Raw genomic sequence first — 18600 nt, forward strand, 5'->3', positions numbered from 1 at the left:
CTATAATTCTGGAAAAAAAACAACAACACAGCCTTGGAAAATAAGCATTAGCTACAGAAAATGAGTGTGCCTGGCTCAAACTTAATGTTCTGGACACACATCCACTTGCTTTGTTCAGTGTTAAATGGAAAACTATCAAGTCAATTGTGGCACAACATTCATATCTGCAAAAACAAAGTTTTCACAAAATTTAAATTCAAAGAAAAGGCTTTTGATTTTTATTATTTAATTCCTAATTACTAATTTAATTACTAATACAGAAATATTTGTTTATATTTACACCACGAGCCTGGTTTGCAATCCGAACTTTGCAGCATAACCCCATTTGAGAGATAAGAAATTGTATCTATTTAGCAGGGTTGTTTTGTGGATTAATGCACTTATACTTTTAAAGAGTTTTAAATCCTCAGATGCAATGTGCTATATAAGGTAAAGCATTATTGTGTTAGTGCAGCGGTTCTCCAACTTTTATAATTTGTGGACCACTACACATCACAGCCTTGCTCCCACCGACATAAGTGCTCTACTAAACAAACATAATAACTCCACCTCCACAAGAGGTGTAAGGCTTATGTAGGTGTAGTTAGGGTGATGCAGTGTCAGTGTGGACATGGAGTTACTTATATTGGCTGTTGGTTGTCATTCTTGTCAATTTCACAACTCCAAACTGGAGCTCCCTCCTGGAGCTGTGAAACTGACAAGAAAAGCTGGTAGGTTTCCTGCTGTGAACACTAAATTTGTAAAAGACTGAACTTGTAATAACATTTGATCAATTAATATAAGTTTAGTGTCACTTAAGTATACCCCAGAAACGGTCAAAACTCCGGACTATAAAGAGAGCAAGAAAAGATTAAAGAGCTTTAACTCTGAAAAACTCCAAGTTGTTTTTTGGAAGTTGTACAAACCAATTCTGTGCAATCTCTAAGTGGATACATCTGCTGGTAGAAGATCCTAATTCAAAGTACTCAGCATCTTGAATAGCATATTGGAAGATTTTGTATTTTTATTTTACCATTTTTGGACTTTCCTCTATTTCCATATCATCATCACTTTCATCTTCAATCCTCTGCCATCCTTCCACTGGGTTCTTTACCAAAATGTGTGTTAATAGATGCGTCAGCCTCTCCCATAATGCTTCCTTCTGTTTTCTTGGTAATTCCTGAAGCAATTCATTCAGATCAAATGGATCAAATGGATCCTTCTGTAAAGTGATAAGAAAACCAATTTATTTTGTGCAAGTGTAGTGACTCCTACACAGCTCCTACAAAGCTCCTTTTGCCAAACACTGAGTTATTCTAATAAACGGAAAATTACTTGCTTGAAATTCTGCTTATTTGATTACATCAACTTGAAGGATTCCAGCTTCTAAGTCTTAACTCCTTATCAAAAAACAAACAGAACTTCCTTAACTCAAAGTCTCTTAATCTTTGAGGGCAATAGTAAGTGAGATGAATCATAAGTAAAGTTTTTGTCACGGGTATTTTTAGTAAAAGTCATGGACCAGTCATGGGAAATAAAAATTCACGGTAGCCTTTCACTAAAAATATCCCTGACAAAAAGGGTAGGTGGGTTCAGCACCTACTGCTGCTGGGGCTCCCGGGTCCCCCAACAATGTGGTGCATGGGCGCTCTGGGGTCCCCCTACCCCTGGGGCTTGGATGCTGCAGGGTCCCCCAGCCGCTGGCTGCAGCTGCCCGCCACTGGGCAGCTGTGCGGGGTCCCCCTACCAGACTGGGGGCTAGGAGCTCCAAGGGCGGGGCTGGCTGGAAGCTCCAGCCCCAGGGCAGGAAATGTCATGGAGGTCAATGGAGGTCATGGATTCCGTGACTTCCATGACATAATCGTGGCCTTAATCATGAACCAGGTTCCCCACTGATCACCACACAATATCACTTGCTGAGTATAAATCCTCCAAAATGTTCCTATCACGTTCTTATTGACTTACAACCAGAGGGAATGTCACCATTCTCGTATTACAAAATTAGAACCCAGAAGTAAGAATCCTGCACTGATGGTATTTTTAGATAAAGGTTTATGATAGCATTCAAAAGAATTAATCGGTGCAGTCTAATGGAAGAAATTCCAAGATAAACAGAAAAGATTAAAATAAAAGTGTGACGGTCTATAGGAATAGGTGCTCCCATTCCTGAAGAACTTAGCTGGAGATGGGAGCCTGCAGGAAAGACAGAAACAATGGCCTGTGGTACACTGCACTGCTTCTAAGTCTTGCTACCCAAACTCCACCAGCTCCAGAACACCTTGAGAAATCCTATCCATACTCATTTCCTAAGTTCTGTAGAATGGAACACTAAATGCTAAGGACCTTAAGAGGTCTGCAGGATCAAAGCTCCCCTCCATAGAAGAGTTGATTGAAACTGCAGTTAGCAGTGAACTCAGCGGTCACCTGGCCAAGTACAGTATTCCTTCTCCCTCCTGTGTACCTCATAAGGGCTCCCCCCACTTTGTGAAGCTTCTAGGCTTTATAGAACCAAGACTCCCTCCAATAGGCTTAAGAATGTTTAGAAAAATAAAGAGACATGGTAGATATTAGACCAATTTCTGTTGGTGAGAGAAGATATTACCTCACCCACCTTGTCTCTAATATCCTGAGACTGACATGGCTACAACAACACTGCACAGAAAAATAAAGAAATTTCTAGCAAAGTTTTTGTCTAAAGCGAAAGGTGAAAGTGTATATGAATTGTGTGTGTAACTTAAGGGTAAATTCCTTTCTTGAATGCTGGAAATATATAAAAAGAAAATATTAATAAACAGCACAACTCAGGGTGGAGGTTAAATTTTAAAAGAACCAACACATTTGAAATCTGTATCAATGTTAGAGGACAACATCTCATTATGATGCCCTAACAAAATATCAACTGAGCAGTCTGTTGACAAAATTCCTTTCCTCCTCACAGCCCTCACCCCTAACAGGATTTGTTAACTTCTAAATGCAGGCTAACCAAAATTACCCTGACATAAAGTGTATATTCCAGCTTCAAAATAATAAAAAAATATTTTTAAAAGGGCCAATAATGGTCAAACACCTAACTTTCACATACACGTACATGCATAATAAAGTCCTTAGATGACCCTCAGTAACAGTCATCCATGTGGGAACTGAATTCACCCAAAACAATTAGTGTGACACTGAGCCAGCAAAGGTTAAGCAACCAGCAGGCTTTAACAACCCTTCAGGACATATTAGAAGGAGTACTGAAATGGTAAAACAGGGCCATTCCTTGTAGATAGGTTTCAGAGTAGCAGCCGTGTTAGTCTGTATCCGCAAAAAGAACAGGAATACTTGTGGCACCTTAGAGACTAACAAATTTATTTGAGCATAAGCTTTTGGGGCTACAGCCCACTTCATCGGCTGCATGCAGTGGAAAATACAGTAGGAAGATAGATAGATATATATATATACACACACACACACACACACAACATGAAACAATGGGTGTTACCATACACACTCGTCACCTTCAGCCCCCAACTAAAACCTCTCCAACGCATCATCAAAGATCTACAACCTATCCTGACGGATGATTCATCACTCTCACAGATCTTGGGAGACAGGCCAGTCTTTGCTTACAGACAGCCCCCCAACCTGAAGCAAATACTCACCAGCAACCACACACCACAGAACAAAAACACTAATGCAGGAACCTATCCTTGCAACAAAGCCCGTTGCCAACTCTGTCCACATATCTATTCAGGGGACACCATCATAGGACCTAATCACATCAGCCACACTATCAGAGGCTCGTTCACCTGCACATCTATCAATGTGATATGTGTCATGTGCCAGCAATGCCCCTCTGCCATGTACATTGGCCAAACCGGACAGTCTCTATGTAAAAGAATAAATGGACACAAATCAGATGTCAAGAATTATAACATTCAAAAACCAGTCGAAGAACACTTCAATCTCCCTGGTCACTTGATTACAGACCTAAAAGTCACAATATTACAACAAAAAAACCTTCAAAAACAGACTCCAATGAGAGACTGCTGAATTGGAATTAATTTGCAAAATGGACACCATTAAATTAGGCTTGAATAAGCCAGTTTCACTGAGATCCAGTAACAGCGCATGCTGTATCTTAGTGGAGAAAAGATAGAATGTATAGAGGACATACGAAAGATGATGGGAAGCCAAAAAATACCAGAAGGAGAGATGAGAAGGCAAATTATCTCAAAAAAGTGGGGGAAAGGAGAAGAAAATAAATAGAAACAAATTAACTTTAGTATGCTGGATTGGTAGCCAGAAGAACTGAGTAGTCTAAGTTGACAATGCACTTTAAGTACTAATTTTTAAATTAATATTTACCACAATAATTATTCTAAACATGGTTGCAGTTACTAGCATGGAAGATTTTTAAAAAAATCTAAATATTGATATACTTGGGAGGATTTTACTACTATTATCCATATTTATCATGGATTACTTACATGAAGCTGCATATAATGCACAAACTCTTCAACAGTATCTGTAGATACAACTTGTAGAAATGCTTCACGTCTTGTCATGATTTGTTTTTACTAAGGTGCTTAATTTGTGAAGCTAGGAGAAAAGAGTCAAAGTTATCAAACAAAATATTTTTTCAATCAGTATATTGTGTAATTTTTCAGATGAAGAGCTATTATGGGTACAAGAGTAAGATTAATAAATTTGCCATCCAAATCATACTCCATAAGAAACAGACCATGTCATTCATTACCCCCAAAATCATGTTCAGATAGCTTTACTAGCTAATTTTCTGGTTAATAATGACATCAACCTTCAGAATCTGTACCAAAAAACACCCACACGTTAATTTAGTAGGAAAGATATTTTTTAAAGAAAGTTTAGAAAAAACTTGTTTTTTCTTTTAATGAGGATCATTATTTTTTCCACCAACTTTACTTTTAGCTAATAACTTGACATCCCAGACAGCAAAATTTACGTACACAAAGCCACAAACAATGGCAATTCAAGCTTTTCTTGGTGCTGCCTCATCAAATTGTTTCAACCTTGACCTAAGGAGCACGACCTATACCAGCAAGAGCTAAGTAGTGCCCAATTAACCCAGAGTTTATACTACAAGATATACCTACTAGTCCAGTTGCCTGCCTTTGGTAGGAATGCCTGGTTTCTAACAGCTTTATTGTTATGATGGGAGAGAAAACACAGTAGTCTAACTGTATTAAGCCTAGCTCTTGACTACACTTCTCACTAGTGTGTTACCCAAGGATCTCTTTGCTGAAGCCCAGCATTCATCTTTCATATCTACCTCTGATTACTCTTCTGGATAGAATTTATATTGGAATTGGAAAAGGTTCAGAAAAGGGTAACAAAAGTGATTAGGGGTATAATCTCTTCTCATACGGAAGATGTTTTAATAAAACTGGGACTTTTCAGCCTGGAAAAGAGGCGAATAGGGGGCGGGGGGGGATATAATAGAGGTCTATAAAATCATGAGTGGTATAGAGAAAGTAAAAAAGGAAGTGTTATTTACTCCTTCTCATAATACAAGAACAAGGGGTCACCAAATGAAATAAATAGGTAGCAGATTTAAAACAAACACAAGAAAGTATTTTTTTCAGGCAATGCACTGTTAACCTCTGGAACTCCTTGCCAGAGGGTGCTGTTAAGGCCAATACTATAATGGGGTTCAAAAGGGAGCTAGATAGATTAATGGAAGATAGGTCCATCAATGGCTATTAGCCAGGATGGGCAGGAATGGTGTCCCTAGCCTCTGTTTGCCAGAAGCTGGGATTGGGTGACAGGGCATGGATCACTTGATGATAACCTATTCATTCCCTTTGGGGCACCTGCCATTGGCCACTTTCACCGGACAGGATGGACCTTTGGTCTGACCTAGTATGGTCGTTCTTATGTTAGTAAGCCTCAAATTTTTCAGGCATTAAAAATAATCAAAACCTTTGGATTAGTTGAACAACCGATATTTGCTTCCAGCCTTAAAAACAGGGTAAAAATTTATTACTGATATTTATGATGTCACCAGTTCAAACTTTTGTTTTTACAAGGTATATTTTGAAGTTTTGGAGATTTTCTATAGAACTTACCCCAGTAGTAAAACAGTTCACTTTAAAAAGCCAAAATATTTGAGTGATACTGCGAGGGAGAAACAATTTTACATCTCCACAAAAATGTGAGATCTAAATGGGGGGAAGGAGCAGAGGAAAGTAGCTGTGAATTTTGACAAAATTCCTCACATTTATATTAATTTACTGACTGAGCTGGCTAGATCTCACAAGTATTACATTATCCACTCCAGAGATGACATATGTTAAATTCCACAGACATATCTGTACTACAAACTTTGGTTGATACAAGTTACATGAGTATACCGCTGTCAAAGTTCACATTTCTTTCATTTATGTGTATACTTGGCTGTTTTAGTCAGCGCTGTACATACTCACCAGGAGTACATGAAATAATCAGTTTAATTCACCAACTACAGTAATACCTCTTTTTAAAACAAAAACCCAAAAAAAACCTTTTAGTTGTAAATGTGAAACATTTATAAAGGAAGCATATGTAGCCAAAATATTTAATTTAAATGTTTTGTTTATTAACAATAAGTTTTATACACTGTTGTATATTTAAGTTTCGTTACTATCCTAACACAGCTTGATACAAATCATGAACAAAAAGTTAATAAATAAGCACTATAGCATTGACCATTTTCTAACACACTAAAGATACACAATTAATAAGAATCTGAAAATATTAAGCTTAGACTTGCTTAAATAAATGCATATTGTTACAGTGTATCCTCCTAAGCAGCAAAAAGATGTATCAAATCTAGTATAAAAGCTCTATGTAATTGTAAATCAACGTTTTAATGCTTCTATCAACCATTGAGCACTTTTCCTTAGAAAATAACTGAAGTACAAATAGAAAAGTTGATTAAAAATGATGATTTAAACTGAGGCTTTCCATTTGGTGGTTTAAATCATGATTTATATTGCTGATTTAAAATCAATTCACCCTGTAACAGGCAATGCAATATAAACTATAAACAAAAGTTAATGGAACGGAACTTTGAAATTGGAAAGGCAGCAAACGTTTGTCCATTTCAGTGCACCAGTGTAGTCTGTTGGAGCTACAATCATGGTTCTCGCAGGTCAATGTATGTGATATTTTGGTTTTCCTTGCTGTCCCCACACGTGGGGTGGCAGGGGCTGAGGATACAGCCTGTGATGCCATGTGGAACATTGTGGGGGTGGGGATGTAAGGAGCTGCTACCAAGGAGTTTTCCAAGGAGAGGAGCGTCTGAGATTTTTGGACCTGTAGGTCAATCAGGATCTGCAGCATCTGCACCCATTATGCCATAGTCTCTCTCCCTCTCCTTTTTCTGCTGGAATTCTGGGCCTCTCCTCTTCACTCATTCCTTCTCCATGCCACCTGCAACAATGGCTGTCAAGGTCCTGGTTTGCAGGATCTCACTGCACATGTCCTCCTCAGTCTTCTTCTTTCTCCTCCTCCTCAAGGTCAAGGCGTTCTGAAGGTGTGGAGAATTTCACAATGGCAGCTGCTGACAGATGCATCGTTGTATTTACAGTCACGACGGAAAGGGAAACATAAGTTTCAAAACTCCCTTCCCTTATTCCCATAAAAACTTTTCAGATGACATCTTATTGACACTTCAGCTTTGGAGCACCTCTGTTCATTGCTACTCTCCAGCCCCAGCCAGCAGCGAGGGAAAAAGGGGAGGTGCGGAGGGGATTTCAGTTGCAAGAAACATTAACTTTTTGGTTCCTATTCCATTGGTATGAGTATAGGGCAGTGGTTCCCAAACTTTAACAACCTGTGAACCCCTTTCATTAAAATGTCAAGTCTCGCAAACCCCCTCCTAAAAATGAATATTTCCAGAGACTTTCTCCTTCACTGCTTTTATAATTTATACTCAGGTAATCGTGGAAATATAAATTTGTTTTTATGACCTGCTTATTACACACTATTATTTATCATTACAGTATTTTTATTACATTATGAAAATGGCAATACTCTTCCAAGATCTCACTTTCGTAGCTTGTATCAAGGCTCCTATGTTTCATCAAAGAGTATCAGATGTGAAACAGCATGAAGGTATTTAAGAAGCCAACTCAAAGAGTTCCTCCCAAACAAGCATTCAGGTTTTGAGCAGTCCAGGCAAACAACACGTTACAAAGCTTAAACTTTTTCTTCATAATAATTTAAAAAACAATACTAGCTGCCTATTTAATTTGCTCTTGGAAGTCCAGGGGCTCCAGGCTTCTGGCCCCAGGGTTCCTAGGGACGCTCTGTCCACCATTAGGGAATTTTTTCCCCTGAGAACTCCCTGTAACATTTCACGAACCCCAGTTTGGGAACCACTGGTACAGGGCAATGGCATTGAATACTAGCAGTTTTCCACAGATGGTGATGGTTTTAGCTGGTATCTCACTCCTGAGGGTAACAAAAGCACAGACAGCACAGCTGCTACTGGCATCCTGAAGCCACCCAGGCCCACATGTTGCTAGCCTGTTTACTGCAAGGATGCCAGCCAAACTCATCACAGACCAAAGTGGGAAAGCATCCTACCCCAGAGGAAGAAATAAGGCAGCCATCCCTAGAAACCTTCAGGAGACGATTGCTGAGTTCCCCATGAAATTTTCATCAAGATCTTTCACGATGATACAAGGGACTTCCCTATGTACATAGGCAAACTGCTTCCAACGGGCTCCCCGCCAACCCAACAGGGGAATGAAAAGCAGTTGACAACTCTACCTGTTTGTTATACCACTACCTCAACACATATGAGTAAAACAATGAGAAGTTGATAACTTGTGTCTTGTTAACTTGAGGGTGGGATGGGCTGGGCAGGATCTTTAAATTTAAACATTGTAAGGAAAAAATGTATGCGCAGGCTTACCAGAGATCCCTTCCCCTGGCTCCTCCATGCTTGGCTGACAGGACTGGTTAGAATGTGGTGGAGTCTCCAACAGGTCCTTGCTGGAACCCTCCCAGAGGCTGGAACCCTCTCCTCACCCAACTTCTACTCACTGTTCACAGCAGAGATCTGTCTCAGGCTCCTCACAGGTATCCAAGTTGATCTGTGGGGTGCTGATGGGGTCTCCACCAAATATGGCATGCAGCTCATTGTAGAAGTGGCAGGGCTCTGGCTCAGCACCAGATTCATTGTTGCGCTCCCTGGCATTGTGGTATAACTGGTGTAGGTCCTTCGCTTTCATGTGGCACTGCTGCTGATCCCTGTGCAATCTGTTCATAGATGTCCATGTTTCCACAGCTGCTTTTCCCCACAAAGAGAATCCAATACCTCCCATCTACTCCAGGCAGGAGCGCATCTAGTACATGGAACTAGCATGGTCAGTGTACACAACAAGGATGAGCTGCTTGCTAGATGTGCTCTCCAAGCTGGGCAATCAGGAAAGGGCATTTCAAAAATACACTGGCAGGGAGGGGAGGGGATGCTTCCAGTCTCCATGACCGTGGGCTGCAGAGTTTCTTCGTGATTCTGAGCTGTGGAGTTCACAATTGTGACCAGACCAATCACTGTCACAGGAAAGGGGGCATTGTGTCGGTGGGGTTAACACATCACGCAGTTTCCACACTAGCACTGCATCAACTTCAGTAGATCAACCACAGCTCTACACCACTCTGGGGAAGAGGTTTACTACATGGCCATAATGGAGCACTTGTTAGCCAGAGACAAATTTGAGTGTGGACACATGCACAAACAGCTCAGTGGAAAAGTTTTAGGTGTAGACCAGAACTTGGTCAAGGAAATATTTGTGCCCTGTCCAAGCAAGATTCAACTGAGCACTAAAGCTGAGCTAAAAATCTCTTCTAGCTCCTTTTTGAACTGGTTGTATTTTTCAAAATATCTTTGTTTTGTCTTTGTGCAATTTATGGTAAGATGTTAAGCAAAAAGAAGCACTCATGTCTTAAGTGAAACTTAAATCAGCAAGAGTATTTCTATACCATCTAAGCTAGAATCCAGTAAAAACAAACAAAAGAGAAACTGAGGAGAATGGAGTGAACTGATTTTAAGCATCCAGATAAAAGATTAATTTCACAAAATTTTGAACATAGAACTTCATCCTGCGGTTGCTAACAATCAGAACTAGTTTGATTCTCACTTTTCTGCCAGATCTTATTTTTAAAAAAAAAAAAAAGTTGGTGTGTCTGAGGTATAGTACTGCCTGTATCACATGGCAAGAAAATTTAAACAAGAATCCAGCATTTAGTGGAGATGGTCATATGACTATAGACTCAGATACTGAGGGTAACATCCATAATTAGCTTTGCGCACACTGCTTATTTCTGAAGCATATTAGATATTAATTGTTTGTGGCAAAAAAAAAAAAAAATTTTGGAAGCTATAATAAGTTTGAAATGGGGTGCAGAGTTGAGTGTCAAAGTGCGTTTTCAATAAGAAAAAAATACACATTTCCCACTTTTCATGTCTACCTCTTTACACTGTAATTCTCCCTTTTACATAACTACCTACAAGATTCAGCTCCCTTCTATCCCATCAATAATATTATAGTTGAGGCATTTTATTGTCATTAAGCATATTTACCTACCCATCCCACTTTATTCTCCTCTATATAATTTGCAAATATTTATTGCAAATTTTCCATCAACTTTGGTGGCTGAAACATCAAACTTTCTGATACAGAAAAAATTATTACTAGTTTGTGGTATTTTTTAAGTAGCTCCTGTTATGTTTTTAATTTAGAAATAATAAGTGGGCTATAAAGGTGTAACAATGTATATACCAAGGTAATGAGCAAAGGCCTATGGCTATAAAACTCAAGCTGTAACAATAAAATCATATGCCAGGGCAGGAAGCATAAATGAGAAAAAGTGAGATAGAAATTAAACAGAATTGACATTTCAATTGCTAGTCATACATGTCAGCTTTTACTTAATACATGAAGTCAAGTATCAGAGGGGTAGCCGTGTTAGTCTGGATCTGTAAAAGCAACAAAGAATCCTGTGGCACCTTATAGACTAACAGATGTTTTGCAGCATGAGCTTTCGTGGGTGAATACCCACTTCTTCGGATGCAAGTCTTGCATCCGAAGAAGTGGGTATTCACCCACGAAAGCTCATGCTGCAAAACATCTGTTAGTCTATAAGGTGCCACAGGATTCTTTGTTGCTTAATACATGAAAACACAAACAACTGTGTTGTAACGGTGTAATTGAAGTATATTCCATTTACAAAACCCTTCATCAAAAAAACTTGTAAAAACGGTAGAGAAAGAAAAAGTCTTATTTTATTATCCAGCCCTGACCCAAGGCATAAGTAGGATTGGTACTTGCAGCATACAGAAGGGTTTTGCCCAGTCAATGGTACATGTCCTGTGGGTGGCTATTTCCCGTTTTATCTGTTGTTAATGGCGCTGGACTGCTGAGTGAGATTTAACAGCCTGGGAATTTGAAAGGCAGCAAGCAGCTCCCTCCAGGGAGGAGCCCGGCCACATTTGCTAGCTGGGGCAGAGCCAGGGTGACCACATGTCCCGATTTTATAGGGACAGTCCTGATATTCGGGGCTTTTTCTTATATGGGCACCTATTACCCCCGACCCCCTGTCCCAATTTTTCATACTTGCTGTCTGGTCACTCTAGGCAGAGCAGTGCCCAGGCCACGCACAACATCGCCGCCCCACAGCCTGGCCTGCGCTGCCCCTAGGGGCACCTCTTCTCTGAGGCGCAGGAGCGGCGTGGGAGGGCTGGGAATACACACACACGATGATTCGGATCGCGAACCGGCCTGGCGCCGCCACCCCGCTCCCCGTCCTGGGAAGCCAGCCCAGCATCCCGCCACCTACAGCTCCGCACTCTCACACACAGCCGTGACAGAACCAACCTCCCCCTGCCCAGGAGCCTCGGTCCGTCCCGACACTGACAGGCAGCGGCGCCATTCCTCACTCGGCCCCCAGTGCCAGCCCCGCACCCAGGAACCTCAGACTCACATCGGCCCGAGCCGCTCGGCGCCTTCTCTCCGTTTCGAATTCTCCCGCGGCGCGGCGGCCGTTAACCGCCAGCACCCCTAACGCAAATACGCAAGCGCCGCTACTCAGCCGTGCGTGAGGGGACATGCGAGCGCGCGCCCGTCTCCTCTACGTCCACCCACTCCACTCTGTCAGCGCCCAGCCCACAGGGGGCGGAGCGGGGCGTGCGCGCGCTGCGGCAGTTGACTGTGGAAGGCCAAAGGAGGAGCTGGCTGGTTAGGGGGAGGAGGTGCGACTCTCCTCCGGTTCTTGCGCCCGCCGGCCGGCCGGCCGCAGGGGTTGCACTGTCCCTTTGGACTCGAGCAGTTCCCCGTGTACCCCACACCAGGGCCGCCCGGGGGGGGGCAAGTGGGGCAATAGGCCCCAGGCCCCGCAGGGATCCCCAGAAGAGTTGTTCGGGGCCCCTGGAGCAGGGTCCTCCACTCACTCTGGGGGCCCCGGAAAACTCTTGCGGGCCTGGGCCCCCGGAGCTGCTTCTGTTCCGGGTCTTCAGCGATTTGGCCGCGGCGGGTTCTACCTCGGGACCTGCCGCCGAAGTGCCCCGAAGACTCGCGGCAGGGGGTCCTTCTGCCCCAGGACTTGCCGCCGAAGTGCCGGGTATTCAGCAGCAGGAGCCCCCCCGCCCCGAAGACCCCAAGCCCCCTGAATCCTCTGGGTGGCCATAACTGCCCCCCCCCACAGCGGGTCATGGGGAGGGGTGCGCTCCACACGCACCCAGGGCCTGACCTTGGCTCCCCTTGATGGCAGGAAGCTGCCTCTGAGGCAGAGGATCCCAGTGTTCAGGCTGCTGCTGCCCAAGGCCAAACTGTCTGATTGCAGCATAGATGTTCCCTAAGAGCCCATCTCCCGCTTCATGTCACTGGGATGCAGTCAGGAAATGCTGTGGGCCGTGGGGCGGCAGCAGCTGGGCTCCAGCGCTGGAGCTGTGCCACAGGCAGTTTCATATCCCTTGCAGAATGGGACAGGTCAGTACCCTTACACATCAGCCACAGTTGGGTTCTGTAATCTGTAGAGGGAGCAGGCCTCAAAAATCACAAGAATGGCTTCAGAATCATGAGAATTTTTTTTTTTATATAACACTTTTGGGGGTTTTTTAATTTACTTTTGGTTTCAGAGTCTGGTGCTCCCAGCCAAGGTGCACTTGCATCATGGCTTTAAGCTTTTTCTTCTGCAACCATGAGGCCTAGACACTTATTTTTTAAGAAGAGCAGCTGCTGAGCTGTCTCTAGGAGTTGAGGCTTTAAGTGAAACAGTCAAATATCATGAGACAAAACCATGAGAGTTGGCACTTCTGGTAGTCTTTACATGTTTGTCCTTTGCTTCCTGAAACATTGAGGGGCTTCCTTGCTGTACATCTTCTCCAGCTGAAGGTAGTGCAGCAATTGCTGGGGGTTGCCCCTGCTCCTGGAATTATTTTATAACCCAAGCCACAAAGAGGCAGTAGAGAACATAGTATGTCTGGAGAAGAACATTGCTGCAGCCATCACTGATGGATGTGCAGCCACCTCTCTAAAGGAAGAATACAGTCCCTTGAAAGGCCATACCACAGTGATTTGGTAGTTAATATACAAGACTATGAGATAGGAGGTTTTGATTCTATTCCTGGCCTGCCACTTGGCAAGTCCCATTTCTCTGTGTCTCAGGCCTGGAGTACACTATAAAGTTAGGTCAATGTCATCATTGGCAATCCCTCGATTCAATGATGATCTCTACCACAGATTTACATATGGGTCCTGAGGTTACTCAGGAGTCGGATCCTGGAACCACAGATCTGCCCGCAGTAGGTAGAGACATTTCCTGGTGGGTCAGCTGCCTGCTTGGAGAAACTTCTCTCTCATTTCTGCTTCGAGGGCAAGGCACTTCTCCTCAAAGCGAGCTACTGCCTGATGGAGATGTGGCACCATTGAGGTCATTGGTGGCTTGCTCTTCCTGGCTTGTGATGTCAACATCAGTTGTCTTGAGATACGCTTTCAGTGTGTCTTTGTAGTGTTTCCTCTGACCGCCACAGGATCTCTGACCATGGTCGAGCTGAGAGTAGAGGACTTGTTTTGGGAGGTGGGAGTCTGGGATCCGCACACAATGTCCAGCCCTGCTGAGTTGGTGCATGAGGATGCTGGTGACATTGGCTTCTGTGTCCTGAATGCTGGCATTAGTACAGCGATCTTTCCACTTGGTGCGAAGGATCTTCCAGAGGCATCGTTGATGGTACCTCTCCAGACTCTTGAGGTGCTGTTGATAGGTCACCCAGGTTTCGCATCCATAAAGGAGTGTAGGAATAACAGTTGCCTTCTAGACCTGCATCTTGGTGTCCTGCCGTAGGTCACGGTCCGTGAAAAGGTGTCAGAGCAATTTCCCAAAGGATGCACTTGCACACTGGGTCCTGTGCTGGATTTCACTGTCTATTTTTGCATTTTGAGAAAGTTGGCTACCAAGATAACAGAAGTGCTCACTCGACTGTCTCCAAAGTCTGTCCCTTGATGGTGATTAGTGGTGAGTCATGTGCAAGGCCTAAAGCAGGCTGATGGAGCACTTTAGTCTTCTCAGTATTGGGAAGACGTAGGTCAATGTAAGCTGCCTTGAATCTACCTAGTTGTGCATGTGTTTGCACTTAAATTTGTCTCCCATTGATGTAAGTGCCCCATTATGCTGACATGGTAACACCAGCTCCCTGAGCAGCATTGAGTCATGATTGATGTATGCAGGAGGTTGGTTGACATAGCACAAGTGTAGACACTGCATTTATCTGTGTTGATCCTAACAGTCCTCCAGCAGCTGTCCCACACTACCTGACACTGACTGCTTTGTTACAATTGTTAACTCCACTGCCCACGGGTCATGTAGACTGGAAGCCCCCTCCTTTAAAACCCCTTCAAATTTTTAAAATACCTTTTCTTGGTTGTCCAGCTTGGTGAGCACACCTATCTGCTCTCAGTTGTTGTGCAGAACTGGCCAGCTGACTGTGAGGACTACACACTCCAGATGTGCTCCTGCCTGAAAGTAGACAGGAGATATTGGATCACCTGGGACTGGGGGGAGAAAAGGCTATACAGCCACAGCTCTGAACCAGCTATAGAAACCTTGACATCTATGGGCAGATTGCTCAGTGGATGCAAGAGAAGGGGTGCAAGAGGGACCAGGAGCAGTGCCACATGTAAGCCAAGGAACTGTAGCATGCATACCAGAAGGCCAACAACTGATCTGGTGTCAAGCTGCAGACCTGCTGCTTTTGCAAAGAGCTGCATGCCATACCTGGGAGAGATCCCACCATGATCCCACACACCACTGTGGGTACCTCTGAGGAACCCGAGTCATGCCCCTGCTGTAACAGTGAGGAGGAGGAAGTGGAGGATTATGGGGGATAGGTGACAGGGGGTCCAGTTGTGCAGCAAATCAAGACCTGTTTTTAACTCCACCACAGTCCAGCCCATCCCTGCAGTCAAGCACGGGCAAGGCCAATGCAGGGGAAGGAAGTCAGGTAAGTGTATAAATAAATTTCCCATTACACTGATGGCACTCTCAATTTAGGACACAGCTATTGACTTTTCATTAATTTACTCTTACTAGAAGTGGTACAACAAAGATCAGTAGAGTTTCTCTGTGCTTTTCATTCCCCTTTAGAGTTAGACTGGGGGAAGCAATGACATGTGGAGTAGTTTATTTCTGTGCATAGGGATGTCCCTTGAATCCTCCTGAGAGATCTCAGTGAAACTTCCATGAAGGTACACTGCAATCCTCTCCTGAAGATTTATAGGAATGGCAAACTTATTTCTTCCTCCATGGTAGGACTCTTTCCCACATCCGTTGGCGATAACTTTGGCAGGCACCAATGCCATAAAGAGGCTAAGAGCATACAGGCCTGGGCAACTTTGGGACACCAGCAGCAGTTGTGATCTCTCTGCCTTTATTACCCTCACGAATGAGATATCAGCTAAAACCACCATCACTTGTGGAAAATGGTTCCAATCTTCAGTGCCAGTGCCCTATATTCATAGTTGCAACTGAGCAATTCCCTTCTTGTTTCCCCCACCATGGATGGTCATACTCACCCTGGCTTGAGCTGAGAGTTGCACTGGGCACAAGCACTGCAAAGCAGAAGTGTTAATAAGCATGTCTTGTTTAACACTTTAGAGGAGCAAGGAAAGGGGGAGAGTTCTGAATTTTAAGTTTCGCTTTCTGTTCCTACTACACTGACAATGGTGTTTTGTTTCAGCCCTGAGGTATTCCCACTCCACACCAGCAGAATGACTGATCCAGATAAGGAGGAGGAAAAAGTGGATGTGGGAGGACATGTTTTGCGAGATCCTGCAAGCCAGTGCTGTATTAGATCTTGAACGTAGGGCCTGGAGGGTGAGTATTACAGATTGTATGAAGAATGAAAGAGCAGACAGGAAAAAGGTTTGAGTACTTATCTAGGCAGTGAAAGACCCAAGTTCAAGTCCCTGCTCCAGTGACTATTTATGCAAAGTGGAACAGCTTCAATAGGAGAGACTCAGAATACCCTACACCAGACTAGTCGATGGTCATGGGGTAGGGCGCTAACATAAGAATGGCCATACTGGGTCAAACCCATGGTCCATCTAGCCCAGTATCCTGTCTTTCAACAGAGGCCAATGCCAGATGCTTCAGAGGGAATGAACAGAACAGGCAGTCAAGTGAGACACCCTATCATCCGCTCCCAGCTTCTTACAAACAGAAGCTAGGGACACTCAACAAGCATGGGCTTGCACTAATAGCCATTGGTGAACCTATCCTCCATGAACATATCTAGTTCTTTTTTGAATCCTGTTATGGTTTTGGCCTTCACAACATCCCTGGCAATGAGTTCCATGGGTTGACTGCATGTTGTGTGAAGAAGTACTTCTTTATGTTTGTTTTAAACCTTTAGTTTGTTTGCATTCTCCTGCAATGTGGGAGACGTAAATTCAAATCCCTTCTCCACATGAGGCAAAGTAGGGAACTGAACCCAGGTCTTCCACCCACATCCGAAGTGGTGCCTTAATCATTGGGTTAAAGGTTATAAGAGGATGGCACAACCTCTTCTGCCTGTTTCGTGACTCCCTCCCAAAAAAATCAACGTTTCACTAATATCAAAATGAGACATTTCATTTTGATATTGCCAAAAACATTTTGATTTTCCAGTTAGGTTGAAACTACTCTGCAAACTGCACAAATTCACTAATAATTTTGGGTAGACCTAAAACTGAATTTTTTGGCAAATAAACTATTAGTTAAAAAAATTCATCCTTCTCTAATTTTGAGATCTGTCAATCAGCCAGTTTAATTCATTTTATACATTCCCTGCTTATTCCATATGATGCAAGTAAAAATGTAATGTTGTATTAAGTCAAATGCCTTGGAGAAATCCAAGTATACTATGCCAACATAGTGGCATTTATTAACCAGACTTGTAATCTTGTCAAAAAGAAGTCAGTTGGTTTGTCTGACAAGATCTACCTTCCATGAAATCATGCTCCTTGGCATTATTTTATTTGTTAATAAAGTCCCAATTTAACCATTACATTATCTTACCTGAGACTGATGTCAGGCTAACTTGTCTATTTTTCCTGATCATCCCTTTTACCCATTTAAAATATTGGAACTATGTTGGGAGTCCTTCGACCCTTTGGAATTTCCCCAGTTTTCCAAGATTTGTTAAAATCTAACATTAGTGGTTTAGAGAGCTCCTCAGCTAGTTCCTTTAAGACTCTTGGGTGTAAGTTATCTAGATCTATTGATATTTAATTTTAGCAGAAGATGCTTCGCATCTTCCTTTGTTACAGATGGTAAACTATCTATTCCATCCACATCATATGGTATGGATATATCATCCTGCTTCCTTTCAAATGTCTGTTAAACATTTCTGCCTTTTCTGCATCACTATTTACAATTTTACTATCGCATGTAGCAATGGACCTATACTGATCAAGGACATTTTGTTGTTTTTGTTCCTAATATGATTAAAATGCCTTATTATTGTGTGTAGCCCTATTGAGCATTGATATTTCATTTACCACTTCTCCTACTTTCATTTTTTTAACTATTGTAACTGTATTCTTAAATTCTGTAAAGGATTTAGTTTAAATGGAGAACAGAATGGAAAATAAAATTTATTGTATGTTTATAACGTATAATTAATGCTATTCTGTTCCAAAAGTTTCTGAGATCATTTGAAAGTAGATAAGATGACTAAAAATGCTTTAAACAAATATAAAATGTTTAAATTCTTAAATCATGAACAGAATATATGTGTAGACTTGAAAATAATTAATTTGAAAAGAAGATGATGATATTGCATAGCACTGAATTCACTTGGGCATCAACAGGAGAATAAACGACATTACTTGTAACTTGAAAATTAAGATGGTAATGAGATACAAGAATTGATAGGCCATCAAAGGGGATTAGCAACCTAGAGGCCACTCTTCTTTTTCCACACCACCCAGCAGCACCAGTCTTCTCTGTTTGTCGGTATGTACTAACAACCCTGCTTTCAAGCACCATTAGAGTCCAGTGACCTGCCACCATCACTAGCATCTCCCCTCCAGCCAAGCACACATCCACACAGAAAATATAACCAGCTTTATTCTT

At 42.6% G+C, this 18600-nt stretch overlaps 1 protein-coding gene and 1 long non-coding RNA gene across 6 annotated transcripts in view; one reads left to right on the forward strand and one right to left on the reverse strand.

Moving 5' to 3' along the window:
* The window catches only part of NCAPG2 (non-SMC condensin II complex subunit G2), a 145590-nt gene that overhangs the window by 104372 nt on the left and 22618 nt on the right, over positions 1-18600 (reverse strand). Inside the window, exons 1-3 of one of the 4 annotated variants that reach the window (XR_005594363.1) lie at positions 11974-12150; positions 4452-4563; positions 1013-1201 (exon numbers count right to left, since the gene is read on the reverse strand). Coding sequence is in view for 3 of the 4 variants with exons in the window: in XM_039525840.1 (XP_039381774.1) it covers positions 1013-1201; positions 4452-4529 (267 nt within the window). In the remaining variant the exon portion in view is untranslated. Of the gene's footprint in view, positions 1-1012; positions 1202-4451; positions 4564-11973; positions 12151-14898; positions 15002-18600 lie in introns of those variants that run through there. The other 3 variants (XM_039525840.1, XM_039525838.1, XM_039525839.1) reach the window with 3 other exon arrangements.
* LOC120398418 lies at positions 12077-18071 on the forward strand. Of its 2 annotated transcripts, none has more exons than XR_005594366.1 (3): positions 12077-12977; positions 15431-15487; positions 16223-18071. It is a non-coding gene; the product is annotated as an uncharacterized LOC120398418 (long non-coding RNA). The 2 variants fall into 2 exon arrangements; XR_005594367.1 differs by lacking the exon at positions 12077-12977 and adding an exon at positions 13134-14502.

This window comes from Mauremys reevesii, linkage group 2 (assembly GCF_016161935.1).
Source record: "Mauremys reevesii isolate NIE-2019 linkage group 2, ASM1616193v1, whole genome shotgun sequence".
NCBI classification, from domain to species: domain Eukaryota; kingdom Metazoa; phylum Chordata; order Testudines; family Geoemydidae; genus Mauremys; species Mauremys reevesii.